At 36.4% G+C, this 14,645-nt stretch overlaps 1 protein-coding gene and 3 long non-coding RNA genes across 19 annotated transcripts in view; 2 read left to right on the forward strand and 2 right to left on the reverse strand.

Annotated features, from left to right (window-relative positions):
- Nucleotides 1-14,645, forward strand: part of LOC122836611 (protocadherin gamma-C5-like) — a 249,501-nt gene that overhangs the window by 122,656 nt on the left and 112,200 nt on the right. Inside the window, exon 1 of one of the 16 annotated variants that reach the window (XM_044126281.1) lies at nucleotides 2,632-5,223. The exons of the other annotated variants lie outside the window; for them this stretch is intronic. Within the exon in view, the coding sequence (XP_043982216.1) occupies nucleotides 2,800-5,223 (2,424 nt within the window). The 5' untranslated portion in view covers nucleotides 2,632-2,799. Of the gene's footprint in view, nucleotides 1-2,631; nucleotides 5,224-14,645 lie in introns of those variants that run through there. 16 annotated transcript variants of the gene reach the window in all.
- On the reverse strand, nucleotides 807-1,635 carry LOC122836631. Its single transcript, XR_006371590.1, has 3 exons — nucleotides 1,539-1,635; nucleotides 951-995; nucleotides 807-853 (listed from the first exon to the last, which is right to left on the reverse strand). It is a non-coding gene; the product is annotated as an uncharacterized LOC122836631 (long non-coding RNA).
- On the forward strand, nucleotides 6,780-8,577 carry LOC122836627. The gene is made up of 3 exons (XR_006371582.1): nucleotides 6,780-6,867; nucleotides 7,417-7,461; nucleotides 7,552-8,577. It is a non-coding gene; the product is annotated as an uncharacterized LOC122836627 (long non-coding RNA).
- LOC122836628 lies at nucleotides 10,980-13,789 on the reverse strand. Its single transcript, XR_006371583.1, has 4 exons — nucleotides 13,740-13,789; nucleotides 13,142-13,186; nucleotides 11,994-13,053; nucleotides 10,980-11,881 (listed from the first exon to the last, which is right to left on the reverse strand). It is a non-coding gene; the product is annotated as an uncharacterized LOC122836628 (long non-coding RNA).

A 14,645-nucleotide genomic window follows, 5' to 3' on the forward strand; every position in this document is an offset into this window, starting at 1 on the left:
TGAAAAAAACATGTTTAATGACAGATAGCACAACACAAAAATACATCTCCAATAAAAGCTTGTTTTACAATTTTGCTGAAAACAGAAGTGAATGATTTCACAGACCTGAAGATGTTGCACAATGGAGATCCATGGCTATAAAAACCAAAACTACTTATATCATATGTTAGACACTATCTTCGAACATACAGATTTGAACATTTTGGACAGTGAGACACCATGTCATTATTCCAGCAAAGAACCAAGTAGTACTATAAGACAATTTTTCAACGTTAAACATGTTAATGTTTCACCTTCGCTCTGAAAGACTTAATATCTGCCGTAATGTATAAGATCATTGAATGTCCATTAGAAAATGGATGTATTACAATACTCACTTATCTGTGCCTATTTACAACGGGCATTGGTGAAAGACAGGATACACCCAAGAAACATATTCATACACCAAAGATAAATAACCATACACATCAAAAGCACATACCCATGACAAAGGACAAGTTGGAATAAACCAGTCACTTCTTACACTGCATAAATACGCTTAAGTACCTAGAGTGAACATATGCATGGTGCAGGGATAACATAAAGATTAAATTTAGGTTTACCACAAGACCTTTGAGCTTCAATTTTGCTAATGACCATACAGTCAAGAGAAGAAGTAGTGTTACCATTACATCTTCTTTTCAGGTTGAGAAGAGTGGCCCTCTCCCTTGCTTCATTTTGTGCTCGTCGTATCAGCTGACCTCTAAGTTCCTGGTCAACATCTCTCAGTGTTCTCTGGAAAATGCCATCCGAAGGAGCCACCTTCGCTTTTACACCATGGTGTCTCTCAATTATTCGAAGATCCCTGTCCAGCCTAACCACAACAACAACAAGAAAACAACGCACAGTTTCTTTACTTGAGGCGAGAACTGTTGTTCAAATATAGAAGAGTACAAATTTCTGTCACTTACTGTGATTCATCTTCAATGAGTGACTCCTGTGTATGTGATCCGGATCTAAAAATGAAAACAAAGACTTTATATTGGCATAGCTTGTATAATTAGCATGAACAATAACTATAAAGTCACAGAAAATGCAAACGTTTTACAAAGACTTAAATAAATAAACAATGCTTAGCCTGGTGGGGCAACAAATAAAGAATGATGGCCTCAGGGTTTATAATACACTGTGGGAAACGATGAAATGTAATGAACTGTATGACAGAATCCTAACATTAAATCAATATACTGATATAAACTAGTATACTGAAAAGTATACGGTTTTTTAAGATATATGAAACAAAATTTTAGCACATTGTTATTAAAGGTATGAAGGACAGCTATTGAACCTGACTGGCTTTTAAAAGGCTACTTTAGCGAGCTAAAGTAGCCTTTTTTTGCTACCAAGTAGGGTTAAAAACGTGTCTAAATCTGTACAAACACATGCTGTGCCACATACTCGCTAACATTAACTCATAGAACTACCGTCAGCAGATTTATAAATGTAGACTTTCGGTCTTTTTACTACATTTTTATTTGACAGATTCAGGGGCTACTCACCAGCTCCGACCGTGGAAAGTGTCGCGTCGAATGACGTAAGCTTCTTCTTCTTCTCTAATGTTTTGTCGGGTGCAATCCGTAATTTATTATTATTACTACTAATACAAATATTAAACATTTTCATATGGTACAAACACAGATTTTCATATAATCATATGAGCAAATCCATCCGTATTTTTATTTTTAACTTTTTTAATTAAAAATAAAATTATAAGATAACTTCTTCTTATCATTATTGATAAGATTGCAAGCAACTACAGATGTACATACAGCCACCTAGTGGAAGGCTATGAGGTTGGACAACTCATAACACTACATAACTCTAGAATATACCTTTTAATTTCATTATATGCTTATATATATATATATATATATATATATATATATATATATATATATATATATATATATATATATATATATATATATATATATATATATATATATATATATATATATATATATATATATATATATATATATATATATATATATATATATATATATATATATATATATAAACTGAGGCCATTCAATGGGGCTGATAACCACTGATAATCGCCATTCTATGGGATGATAACATCCGAAGCGGGTGCTAAAATCGCGGCTTCAGAGAACCGGAGGATCTTTTAAAACAGAAGTAAAATTAACTAAATTGTTAAGAACCTACAAATACATCAGCTATGCACGAATTGTGTTATCTTATTTGTTCCTAGATCGTCGGTTCTGGACGCTTAGGGAGCGGTACAGCATTCAAAGAGAGAACCCTTCTCGTCAATTATTGACGCGAGTAGATGACGCGTCAACATGTGACGCTAAGGGAACCTGCCCATGCGTCAATATATGACGAGTCGGGAGTGAGACTGTGTTGTTCACTCACATGATAAAATTGTAGCGCCTGTGTGGCTTTTGCTTTGATTTTAGGACATGTATCTGATACACTTTTATTTCAGATTTTGGTTAAACGTTTTTTGTTTTTGTTTTTTTGTTATTTTTATTTTTTATTTTTTCAAAATTGCTTTACGTTGTTAAAACTCTAAGGGACGCTGTTGGCCAGGAAAACATTTTGCATCTGAGGAAGAGGAGAGAAAGGAGAAGGAGAAAAGCCTCCTCATATTGAATAAGCTTATACGGAGCAATACGTTAGACAAGAAGTGATCGTTTTTGTCCGACTTAGATGAAGAGGATTTTGAATTTTGTTCAGCTTGTTCATACCTGACTAACTTAAGTGGATCTAAATTCGGTATTGTCATATTTCCTGATGGAGACCCACCAGCAACGATGTGGAAAATGGCTTCTGCGGCTCAGGACGCCTCTGTGGCAACTGTTTCTTGTTCTCTTGATGGCTTTCTCCATTGACGGCCAAATCCGTTATTCTATTCCAGAGGAAATGAAGAAAGGTTCTCTCATCGGTAACGTTGCACAAGATCTTGGTTTGGATTTGACTAGGCTGCGTTCTGGCCGTGCCCGTATCGTGAGCGGGGAGAGCAATCAGTACACCGAGCTGAAGGCGGACAAAGGGATTTTAGTCGTGAATGAGAAAATCGACAGAGAGCAGCTCTGTGGAGAGGTGACGCCGTGCAGTTTCAGCTTTGAAATTATTTTGGAAAATCCAATTGAACTGCATCGAGTCACTGTGGAAATACTAGACGTGAATGATCATGCTCCAACCTTCAAAAATAAAGCGATCAATTTAGAAATTAGCGAATCCGCAACGATAGGATCCCACTTCGATTTAGAAAGCGCACATGACCCTGATGCGGGTATTTATAGTTTGCAAAATTATGTCCTTTCACCGAATGATAATTTTGCTTTGAAGCAGCATTCTAACGCAGACGGAGTCAAATTTCCTGTCATGATTTTGCAGAAGTCATTAGACCGAGAACTGAACCCGCACGTCTCTTTAAAGCTGATAGCTGTAGATGGAGGAACTCCCCAGCGCTCCGGAACAGTAAATATTGAGATCAATATTCTCGATGTTAACGATAATCCTCCTAAATTTAGTCAGTTAGTGTACAAAGCTGTTGTGATGGAAAACGCCCCCATAGGCACATACATAACAACGGTAAATGCCTCAGATGCAGACAGCGGTTCTGATGGCTTGGTTACGTATTCGTTTTCCAATGTGAAAAGAAATTTTGCTTTTGAAATTGACAGCTTGTCTGGCAGAATAACTGTGGTTGATAGTATTGATTATGAGAAATACAAGAAATATGAATTAAGAGTAATCGCAAAAGATCAGGGAAGTCTCACTGACGCAACAAAAGTGACAATTGACGTTTTGGACGCTAATGATAACGCACCAGTTATTAGTATAATGTCCTTCTCAAACACTGTTTCAGAGGACGCACCTCCAGGTACGACTGTGGCTGTTTTTAATGTAAAAGATGCTGATTCTGACAGAAACGGGCAAATAAAATGCTCAATTGAATCCAACGTTCCCTTTAAGATACAGTCCTCCCTCACGGATTATTATAATTTACTATTAGATGCGTCTCTTGACCGAGAAACTACTCCTGAATATAATATAACAATTACCGCGATGGATCATGGGTCTCCATCGCTTTATTCGTCTGCAGTTTTATATTTAAAAGTCTCTGATGTAAACGACAATCCGCCAATCTTTGAAAATCCAAATTATTCCGCAGTAATAATTGAAAATAACACCCCGGGGGTTTCAGTATTCAGGATGAGTGCAAGAGATTCAGACTGGAATCAAAACGCAAAAATATCATACTTTCTGGAGGACACTGTGGTTAGTGGTAGTCCGGTTTCTTCTTATGTGTCAATAAATTCCGAAAGCGGAGTAATACAAGCAGTACGCTCATTTGATTATGAACAAATAAAACAGCTTGTGTTTACAGTAAAAGCGCAGGATGGAGGCTCTCCTCCCCTGAGCAGCAACGTGACTGTGAAAATCCTGATCCAGGACCAGAATGATAATCCACCCCAGGTTCTGTACCCAGTCCAGACTGGTGGCTCCATGGTGGCTGAAATGGTTCCTCGTTCAGCAGATGTGGGCTACCTGGTGACTAAAGTGGTGGCTGTGGATGTGGACTCTGGACAGAATGCCTGGCTCTCCTATAAACTCCAGAAAGCCACAGACAGAGCGCTGTTTGAAGTGGGCTTACAGAATGGAGAAATAAGAACTATCCGTCAGGTGACTGATAAAGATGCTGTGAAACAAAGACTGACTGTCATAGTGGAGGACAACGGACAGCCCTCCCGTTCAGCTACAGTCATTGTTAACGTGGCGGTGGCGGACAGCTTCCCTGAAGTGTTGTCGGAGTTCACTGACTTTCCTCACGATAAGGAATACAATGACAACCTGACTTTTTACTTAGTGTTGGCTCTGGCTGTGGTTTCCTTCCTCTTCATCACGTGTTTAGTGGTTATTATATCAGTGAAGATCTACAGATGGAGACAGTCTCGCATCCTGTATCACTCCAGCCTCCCTGTGATTCCATATTATCCACCTCGTTACTCAGACACTTTGGGAACAGGAACTCTGCCACATGTGTACAATTACGAGGTTTGCAGAACAACTGACTCCAGAAAGAGTGACATTAAATTTGGTGGACCTGGTAGTCAGAATGTGTTGATAATGGATCCCAGTACTACAGGAACGATGCAGCGGATACAAAATGAGAAGAGCATCCTGGATGAACCCGACTCTCCTTTGGAGGTTAGTTATTAACAGTCAATATATTATCACTTTTTATTACCTGGATAGTTTATTTGTATTGTGTATCTTCAAATGAGAGAATCAAATAATCCACCGTAATACTTTTGTTATTGTTTTCTAACTTTTTTTCTGGAAGATTTTGCAATTATTTTACTCAAAACTGCCTTTTCGTTGTTGCCATGATTATTGGATTCCACAAAGTATAATTGGAGACAAACGCCTGCTTCTCTGATTACGTCTTTTTAAAATAGCTTTTTAGAAGCGCTATTTGATTTTAAAGTCAGCACCATGGATAGCTCCTTTTGACGTTTCATGTGCCGTATTTAAGAGTTGTATCTTTAATTTTCTGTTTCTGTGATATCTAAATTTAATAACTTTTAATCATCAACCTTGTCCTTATGATGGATATAAATATTCTCATTTACATCATTTTAATTTTGCCATCTCATTTTTGTCATAGATTATTATTACTAATGTAGCAGGCTGAGTCTGAGAGAGTTGTACATAATTTTAACAATAAAATGAACAATTTGCATCGTTTGCATGGCATTTTAGCAACTCAGAACCACATTTGTCTATAATATTTGTAAATATCAATTTTGAAGGATTTAGTTAATTTGTGGGATTGGATTTAGAACACATTTTAATGCACTGATTAATCTTGAATTTACCATGAAGCTCATTTTGTAAATTATACTTCGAGAATATCAGAGACATGTTTGGTTTCGTTTGAGTAATTCAATTCAATTCAGTTTGAAGTGCCAATTCACCACAAAGTACAAAGATATTAAAACAATTTCATTGTTCACTTCAAACTTTATTTTCCTTTTTTTTCTTTAAAGAAAATAGCAACTTCACTGCCAACACAGTCTCACTCCCGACTCGTCATATATTGACGCATGGGCAGGTTCCCTTAGCGTCACATGTTGACGCGTCGGGTACCCCCTTCGCGTCAATAATTGACGAGAAGGGTTCTCTCTTTGAATGCTGTACCGCTCCCTAAGCGTCCAGAACCGACGATCTAGGAACAAATAAGATAACACAATTCGTGCATAGCTGATGTATTTGTAGGTTCTTAACAATTTAGTTAATTTTACTTCTGTTTTAAAAGATCCTCCGGTTCTCTGAAGCCGCGATTTTAGCACCCGCTTCGGATGTTATCATCCCATAGAATGGCGATTATCAGTGGTTATCAGCCCCATTGAATGGCCTCCGTTGGTATATATATATATATATATATATATATATATATATATATATATATATATATATATATATATATATATATATATATATATATATATGAAATTAAAAGGTATATTCTAGAGTTATGTAGTGTTATGAGTTGTCCAACCTCATAGCCTTCCACTAGGTGGCTGTATGTACATCTGTAGTTGCTTGCAATCTTATCAATAATGATAAGAAGAAGTTATCTTATAATTTTATTTTTAATTAAAAAAGTTAAAAATAAAAATACGGATGGATTTGCTCATATGATTATATGAAAATCTGTGTTTGTACCATATGAAAATGTTTAATATTTGTATTAGTAGTAATAATAATAAATTACGGATTGCACCCGACAAAACATTAGAGAGAAGAAGAAGCTTACGTCATTCGCGACACTTTCCACGGTCGGAGCTGGTGAGTAGCCCTGAATCTGTCAAATAAAAATGTAGTAAAAAACCCTCAAAAGACCGAAAGTCTACATTTATAAATCTGCTGACGGTAGTTCTATGAGTTAATGTTAGCGAGTATGTGGCACAGCATGTGTTTGTACAGATTTAGACACGTTTTAACCCTACTTGGTAGCAAAAAAGGCTACTTTAGCTCGCTAAAGTAGCCTTTTAAAGCCAGTCAGGTTCAATAGCTGTCCTTCATACCTTTAATAACAATGTGCTAAAATTTTGTTTCATATATCTTAAAAAACCGTATACTTTTCAGTATACTAGTTTATATCAGTATATTGATTTAATGTTAGGATTCTGTCATACAGTTCATTACATTTCATCGTTTCCCACAGTGTATTATAAACCCTGAGGCCATCATTCTTTATTTGTTGCCCCACCAGGCTAAGCATTGTTTATTTATTTAAGTCTTTGTAAAACGTTTGCATTTTCTGTGACTTTATTGTTAATGTTCATGCTAATTATACAAGCTATGCCAATATAAAGTCTTTGTTTTCATTTTTAGATCCGGATCACATACACAGGAGTCACTCATTGAAGATGAATCACAGTAAGTGACAGAAATTTGTACTCTTCTATATTTGAACAACAGTTCTCGCCTCAAGTAAAGAAACTGTGCGTTGTTTTCTTGTTGTTGTAGTGGTTAGGCTGGACAGGGATCTTCGAATAATTGAGAGACACCATGGTGTAAAACGAAGGTGGCTCCCTTCGGATGGCATTTTCCAGAGAACACTGAGAGATGTTGACCAGGAACTTAGAGGTCAGCTGATACGACGAGCACAAAATGAAGCAAGGGAGAGGGCCACTCTTCTCAACCTGAAAAGAAGATGTAATGGTAACACTACTTCTTCTCTTGACTGTATGGTCATTAGCAAAATTGAAGCTCAAAGGTCTTGTGGTAAACCTAAATTTAATCTTTATGTTATCCCTGCACCATGCATATGTTCACTCTAGGTACTTAAGCGTCTTTATGCAGTGTAAGAAGTGACTGGTTTATTCCAACTTGTCCTTTGTCATGGGTATGTGCTTTTGATGTGTATGGTTATTTATCTTTGGTGTATGAATATGTTTCTTGGGTGTATCCTGTCTTTCACCAATGCCCGTTGTAAATAGGCACAGATAAGTGAGTATTGTAATACATCCATTTTCTAATGGACATTCAATGATCTTATACATTACGGCAGATATTAAGTCTTTCAGAGCGAAGGTGAAACATTAACATGTTTAACGTTGAAAAATTGTCTTATAGTACTACTTGGTTCTTTGCTGGAATAATGACATGGTGTCTCACTGTCCAAAATGTTCAAATCTGTATGTTCGAAGATAGTGTCTAACATATGATATAAGTAGTTTTTGGTTTTTTATAGCCATGGATCTCCATTGTGCAACATCTTCAGGTCTGTGAAATCATTCACTTCTGTTTTCAGCAAAATTGTAAAACAAGCTTTTATTGGAGATGTATTTTTGTGTTGTGCTATCTGTCATTAAACATGTTTTTTTCAAAATGTATTATGTATCACTGGGACTGCAAAAAAGACACTTCTAATTTGGTCACAGTTGTGACATTTGTTTATCCGAAAGCTGTCAATGTTAGCATTTCCTGTAGTTTGTCTTAAACAATTGATAAATGTATAATGCATCAATAAAAGCTTTTGTATTGAAAAGATATTCTGTCAAATGTGAGTGCTTTACATAGTAACAAATATTTGGGTATCAAACGAACACATCAGTAAGCATGTTAGCTGAACTAATTACTGTTGCACTTCAAAAATTTCCACATGGTAGCACAAATAATACCCTTTAGCAAAAAAATGAGTAAGATCTTTCCTTTTAAATAAACAAATTGACCAGGTTAGAAGACGACACGTTCAGGTAAAGGCACTTTCTCCTTCAGAAATCGTTGGGACAGGCATGTTGATAGGACACAGCTGGAGAAGATTCCATTGTGGGATGCAGTAGTTCCACAACGTCACATGTTACTATTGGTTATCAATGGGTGACACGCCACGTGACCAGTTACACACTTTTTGCCGCTTAATGAAAACTATTAATACGATTTGACATTAGGATTTCATTCTGTCTGATAAGTTCAGTTTATGACTGGAAAATGTGATTTACTTACTTTAACAGAATTTGCTACCCACTCAGACTGGTGAGTTTAATCATGACATCGCCCCGTGTGTCAATGATGGGGCGCATTCCATTTCAAACATTGAACGTTTGCCGCGACAATAAGGCCCCGTGTGTCAATGATGGGGCGCATTCCATTTCAAACATTGAACGTTTGCCGCGACAATAAGACCTTGTGAGTTGTAAGTGCGAGGATGTTATAAAGTAATGTATATGGTCATTGAGAGTGTAATTGTAGTGTATTAAACTATGATCAGGGCTTCACTTTTTTCTCATATTTAGTTTAGCTGCACTATTACAGATAGTATGTGTTAACAAGGAGACGCTGTATGGGAGAGTGATGCAAAAGAAGCCTTTTCAGCAATTACGCCTCAAACAGAGCCGCTTGAGGTCTGCAAAAGCACATTTGGACGAGCCAGCTTCATTTTGGAATAAGGTCCTGTGGACTGAAGAAACAAAGATTGAGTTGTTTGGTCATAAAAAAGGCATTATGCATGGCGGGGGAAAAACAAACAAAAACAGCATTCCAAGAAAACACTTGCTACCCACTGTAAAATTTGGTGGAGGTTCCATCATGCTTTGGGGTTGTGTGGCCAATGCTGGTACTGGGAATCTTGTTAAAGTTGAGGGTCACATGGATTCCACTCAATATCAACAGATTCTTGAGAATAATGTTCAAGAAGCTGATACAAAGTTTAAGTTATGCCGGGGATGGATATTTCAGCAAGACAATGATCCAAAACACCGCTCCAAATCTACTCAGGCATTCATGCAGAGGAACAATTGCAATGTTCTGGATGGCCATCCCAGTCCAGACCTGAATATCATTGAACATCTGGGATAATTTGAAGCGGGCTGTCCATGCTCGAAACCATCACACTTAACTCAACTGGAATTGTTTTGTAAAGAGGAATGGTCAAAAATACCTTCATACAGGATCAAAGAACTTATTAAAAGCTACAGGAAGTTACTACAGGCTGTTATTTTTGCAAAAGGCTGATCTAATAAATATTAATGTCACTTTTCTGTTGAGGTGCCCATATTTTTGCACCTGTCAAATTTTCTGTTAATGCATACTGTACATTTTCTGTTAGTCCAATAAACCTCATTTCAATACTGAAATATTACTGTGTCCATTAGATATATCAAACTGAAGTAGCTTTTGCAAACACCCAAATATTTATACATAAAAACGATTAAGATTAATAGGGGTGCCCAAACTTTTTCATATGACTGTATGTTGCCGCTTTCTCAGGTAGGTTACAAACAGTTATGTCATGATGCCCCAGCCGGCATACCTAGGTGGGCCCCATAAGGGAAAAAAGAGGGCAGACATTTTGGTCCCAAAATGGTTTGTCACCATTTTCCATAGTGGCCCATATATTTTTTTGTAAGCAGAGACAAATCACATAAGACTACATGTCAGAATTTTCTGACATACAGTTGGTGTTATTCAGACTCTCTGTCTTTATATTCCTGCCTGATCCGTCCTGCTGTGTGCTTAAATTTTAATGTAATATCTGGTGTGAAGGATGTCAATATTCGTGTTGCCCTCCAGAAAAGCATAAACATCACCACTAATATTAACTGCTCTATAACATTTTAAACAACCAGGAATGTACATGTCCTTACAGTTGCAAAACTAAATGCAAATCTAACAGTAAGATAATTCTCACTAGTCTGTGCAGCCATCTGAGTGGTGGAGCAGTGGAAGGAGCGCTTAGACAGCAAACACTCAACCTGGATGCTGGTGTGAGGGGTCTCCTAAAAAAGTAGCCAATCATCCAACTGCAGATGATACATTATGGTGCTGCTGGCATTCTTACTAAAACCAGGAAGGTAAATCAAATCATCCAGTTTGTAAGTCCCTACACAGGCTACAAATAGTCCATATTGTAAGTTTTGAAATCTGTCTGAAATATCACAGAAACACTGACATAGCTCTTAATGAATTTTTTACAGAGTAGTGCCCTTCAAAATAATGTAATTCTTGGATAACAGTCAAATATTTCTCAAATATCAACATCACAAAATTTTTGTCCACTACGTTTTAGTTATTTCATTGTTGTGCTCAAATTTAAAGATATTATGTAAAGCAGATTATGCAGCATCTCAAGATTAAGAGTTAAATTCAAACTGTAAATAAAGTTTAGTCATTAACAATGTCATACTGAACAAGAACATTAATAAATGTGAAAAAGACTACAAAGCTGTAATGAGTAAAATTAAAATGCCCTTGATTATATATAGCTTGACTTAAAAACAGATATGTCTCAACAATATCAAAACAATAAACTGAGATGTTAGAACAAAAAGCTTATATGAAAATCATCAATGAACTTTTTATACTGGAATATGTGCTCTTCACATAGAACAGTAAGTGGCCATAAATCATGAAGATGATTCACAATCTATGCTGTTCTCTCCTTCGTCAACATTGTCGTCATCATCTGCTTCATCCTCTCCATCGTCAATGCTTTCATCATAGTCTATGTAATATAGATCTGGAGACATAAGTGCTTGAGAATAAGAGTTAAACTCTGGTAGGTGATGATTTGGAGGAGGGGCACCAACCCGATAAACCTCTTGAACATGTTCATTGCACTGTACATTTTCTTTTCTAACATGATAATGTTTTGATGAAGTACAGCTTTTGAACCAGGATCTGCAGTATCATTTATAGCTGAACTTAAATGTCCATGTTGTTGATGAAGGTGAAGAATGACAGTGTTCATCTCTCTCTTAAGTAGAAGCTTTTCTTCAGTTGCTCTAGTCTTCAAATGCAGGGCTTCTATTGCTCGACTTTTTAGGTTCTTTGGAACAACACCATGATCTTCAATCTTTAAAATAAGAGAACAATTGCAAGTGGAACCTTGTTAAATGTAGTAGCAACATAAAGTGAATAACAGCATGTAGAAAGTTGAATAAAACCTTTAGATCAATTCTACTCACTTCTTCATCAAACAATGTGTACAGCTGGGAGGAGGCATCACACAATTCTCAAAATTCTAAATGTGATGGAAAGATGCCAGTTTGTGGAGGCCACTGCAGATTATTGTACTCTGTAACAATCTTCTTCAGTTTCCTGTTACAGGCATTCACTTGCTTGGACAGCCTTATACCAACTCCTGTCCATCTGTAAAGAAAGAAGAAATATAAATACTAGTAAAAATAATACAATCAGCACAATATGAAAACATGATACAGTAGTCATTTATGGAAGTATGTTAAACATAATAAAAGGTTGACATCTGAAATAGTGTTTATCTCAATTTGGATGTTGTGAACACAAGTAGTGGCAGCCAATTCTACACAAGATATTCAACATGACACTAAAGTTCGCATAAGGAAATCTCAGTTTGTAGGTCAAAATCTATTACTGCCAATAATTGAATGATATTTTAATTGTACTCTTAAAAAAGTTATCCTCAGAATATAAAGACTGATAGTTCTTACAGTGACTCAATATCTGCCGTAATGTATAAGATCATTGAATGTCCATTAGAAAATGGATGTATTACAATACTCACTTATCTGTGCCTATTTACAACGGGCATTGGTGAAAGACAGGATACACCCAAGAAACATATTCATACACCAAAGATAAATAACCATACACATCAAAAGCACATACCCATGACAAAGGACAAGTTGGAATAAACCAGTCACTTCTTACACTGCATAAAAGGCGGCTTAAGTACCTAGAGTGAACATATGCATGGTGCAGGGATAACATAAAGATTAAATTTAGGTTTACCACAAGACCTTTGAGCTTCAATTTTGCTAATGACCATACAGTCAAGAGAAGAAGTAGTGTTACCATTACATCTTCTTTTCAGGTTGAGAAGAGTGGCCCTCTCCCTTGCTTCATTTTGTGCTCGTCGTATCAGCTGACCTCTAAGTTCCTGGTCAACATCTCTCAGTGTTCTCTGGAAAATGCCATCCGAAGGAGCCACCTTGGTTTACACCATGGTGTCTCTCAATTATTCAAGATCCCTGTCCAGCCTAACCACTACAACAACAAGAAAACAACACAGTTTCTTTACTTGAGGCGAGAACTGTTGTTCAAATATAGAAGAGTACAAATTTCTGTCACTTACTGTGATTCATCTTCAATGAGTGACTCCTGTGTATGTGATCCGGATCTAAAATGAAAACAAAGACTTTATATTGGCATAGCTTGTATAATTAGCATGAACAATAACTATAAAGTCACAGAAAATGCAAACGTTTTACAAAGACTTAAATAAATAAACAATGCTTAGCCTGGTGGGGCAACAAATAAAGAATGATGGCCTCAGGGTTTATAATACACTGTGGGAAACGATGAAATGTAATGAACTGTATGACAGAATCCTAACATTAAATCAATATACTGATATAAACTAGTATACTGAAAAGTATACGGTTTTTTAAGATATATGAAACAAAATTTTAGCACATTGTTATTAAAGGTATGAAGGACAGCTATTGAACCTGACTGGCTTTTAAAAGGCTACTTTAGCGAGCTAAAGTAGCCTTTTTTTGCTACCAAGTAGGGTTAAAAACGTGTCTAAATCTGTACAAACACATGCTGTGCCACATACTCGCTAACATTAACTCATAGAACTACCGTCAGCAGATTTATAAATGTAGACTTTCGGTCTTTTGAGGGTTTTTTTACTACATTTTTATTTGACAGATTCAGGGGCTACTCACCAGCTCCGACCGTGGAAAGTGTCGCGTCGAATGACGTAAGCTTCTTCTTCTTTAATGTTTTGTCGGGTGCAATCCGTAATTTATTATTATTACTACTAATACAAATATTAAACATTTTCATATGGTACAAACACAGATTTTCATATAATCATATGAGCAAATCCATCCGTATTTTTATTTTTAACTTTTTTAATTAAAAATAAAATTATAAGATAACTTCTTCTTATCATTATTGATAAGATTGCAAGCAACTACAGATGTACATACAGCCACCTAGTGGAAGGCTATGAGGTTGGACAACTCATAACACTACATAATATATATATATATATATATATATATATATATATATATATATATATACCAACTGAGGCCATTCAATGGGGCTGATAACCACTGATAATCGCCATTCTATGGGATGATAACATCCGAAGCGGGTGCTAAAATCGCGGCTTCAGAGAACCGGAGGATCTTTTAAAACAGAAGTAAAATTAACTAAATTGTTAAGAACCTACAAATACATCAGCTATGCACGAATTGTGTTATCTTATTTGTTCCTAGATCGTCGGTTCTGGACGCTTAGGGAGCGGTACAGCATTCAAAGAGAGAACCCTTCTCGTCAATTATTGACGCGAAGGGGGTACCCGACGCGTCAACATGTGACGCTAAGGGAACCTGCCCATGCGTCAATATATGACGAGTCGGGAGTGAGACTGTGTTGTCACTGCATGTCATGTGTCATATTCAGTTCTTTTCCTTCACCCTGACCATTTAGAGGTTTGTTTTATATATTTCTGATACGTAATATGACTTCTCTTTTTAAAATTGACTCAATATTGTTGAAATAGGCTCCTTTTGACATCAAGAATCAATTTTATTTCCATCTTTGTAATATTCTGCAGTTCA

The sequence above is a fragment of the Gambusia affinis genome, linkage group LG09 (genome assembly GCF_019740435.1).
Source record: "Gambusia affinis linkage group LG09, SWU_Gaff_1.0, whole genome shotgun sequence".
In the NCBI taxonomy this organism is placed as follows: Eukaryota; Metazoa; Chordata; class Actinopteri; order Cyprinodontiformes; family Poeciliidae; genus Gambusia; species Gambusia affinis.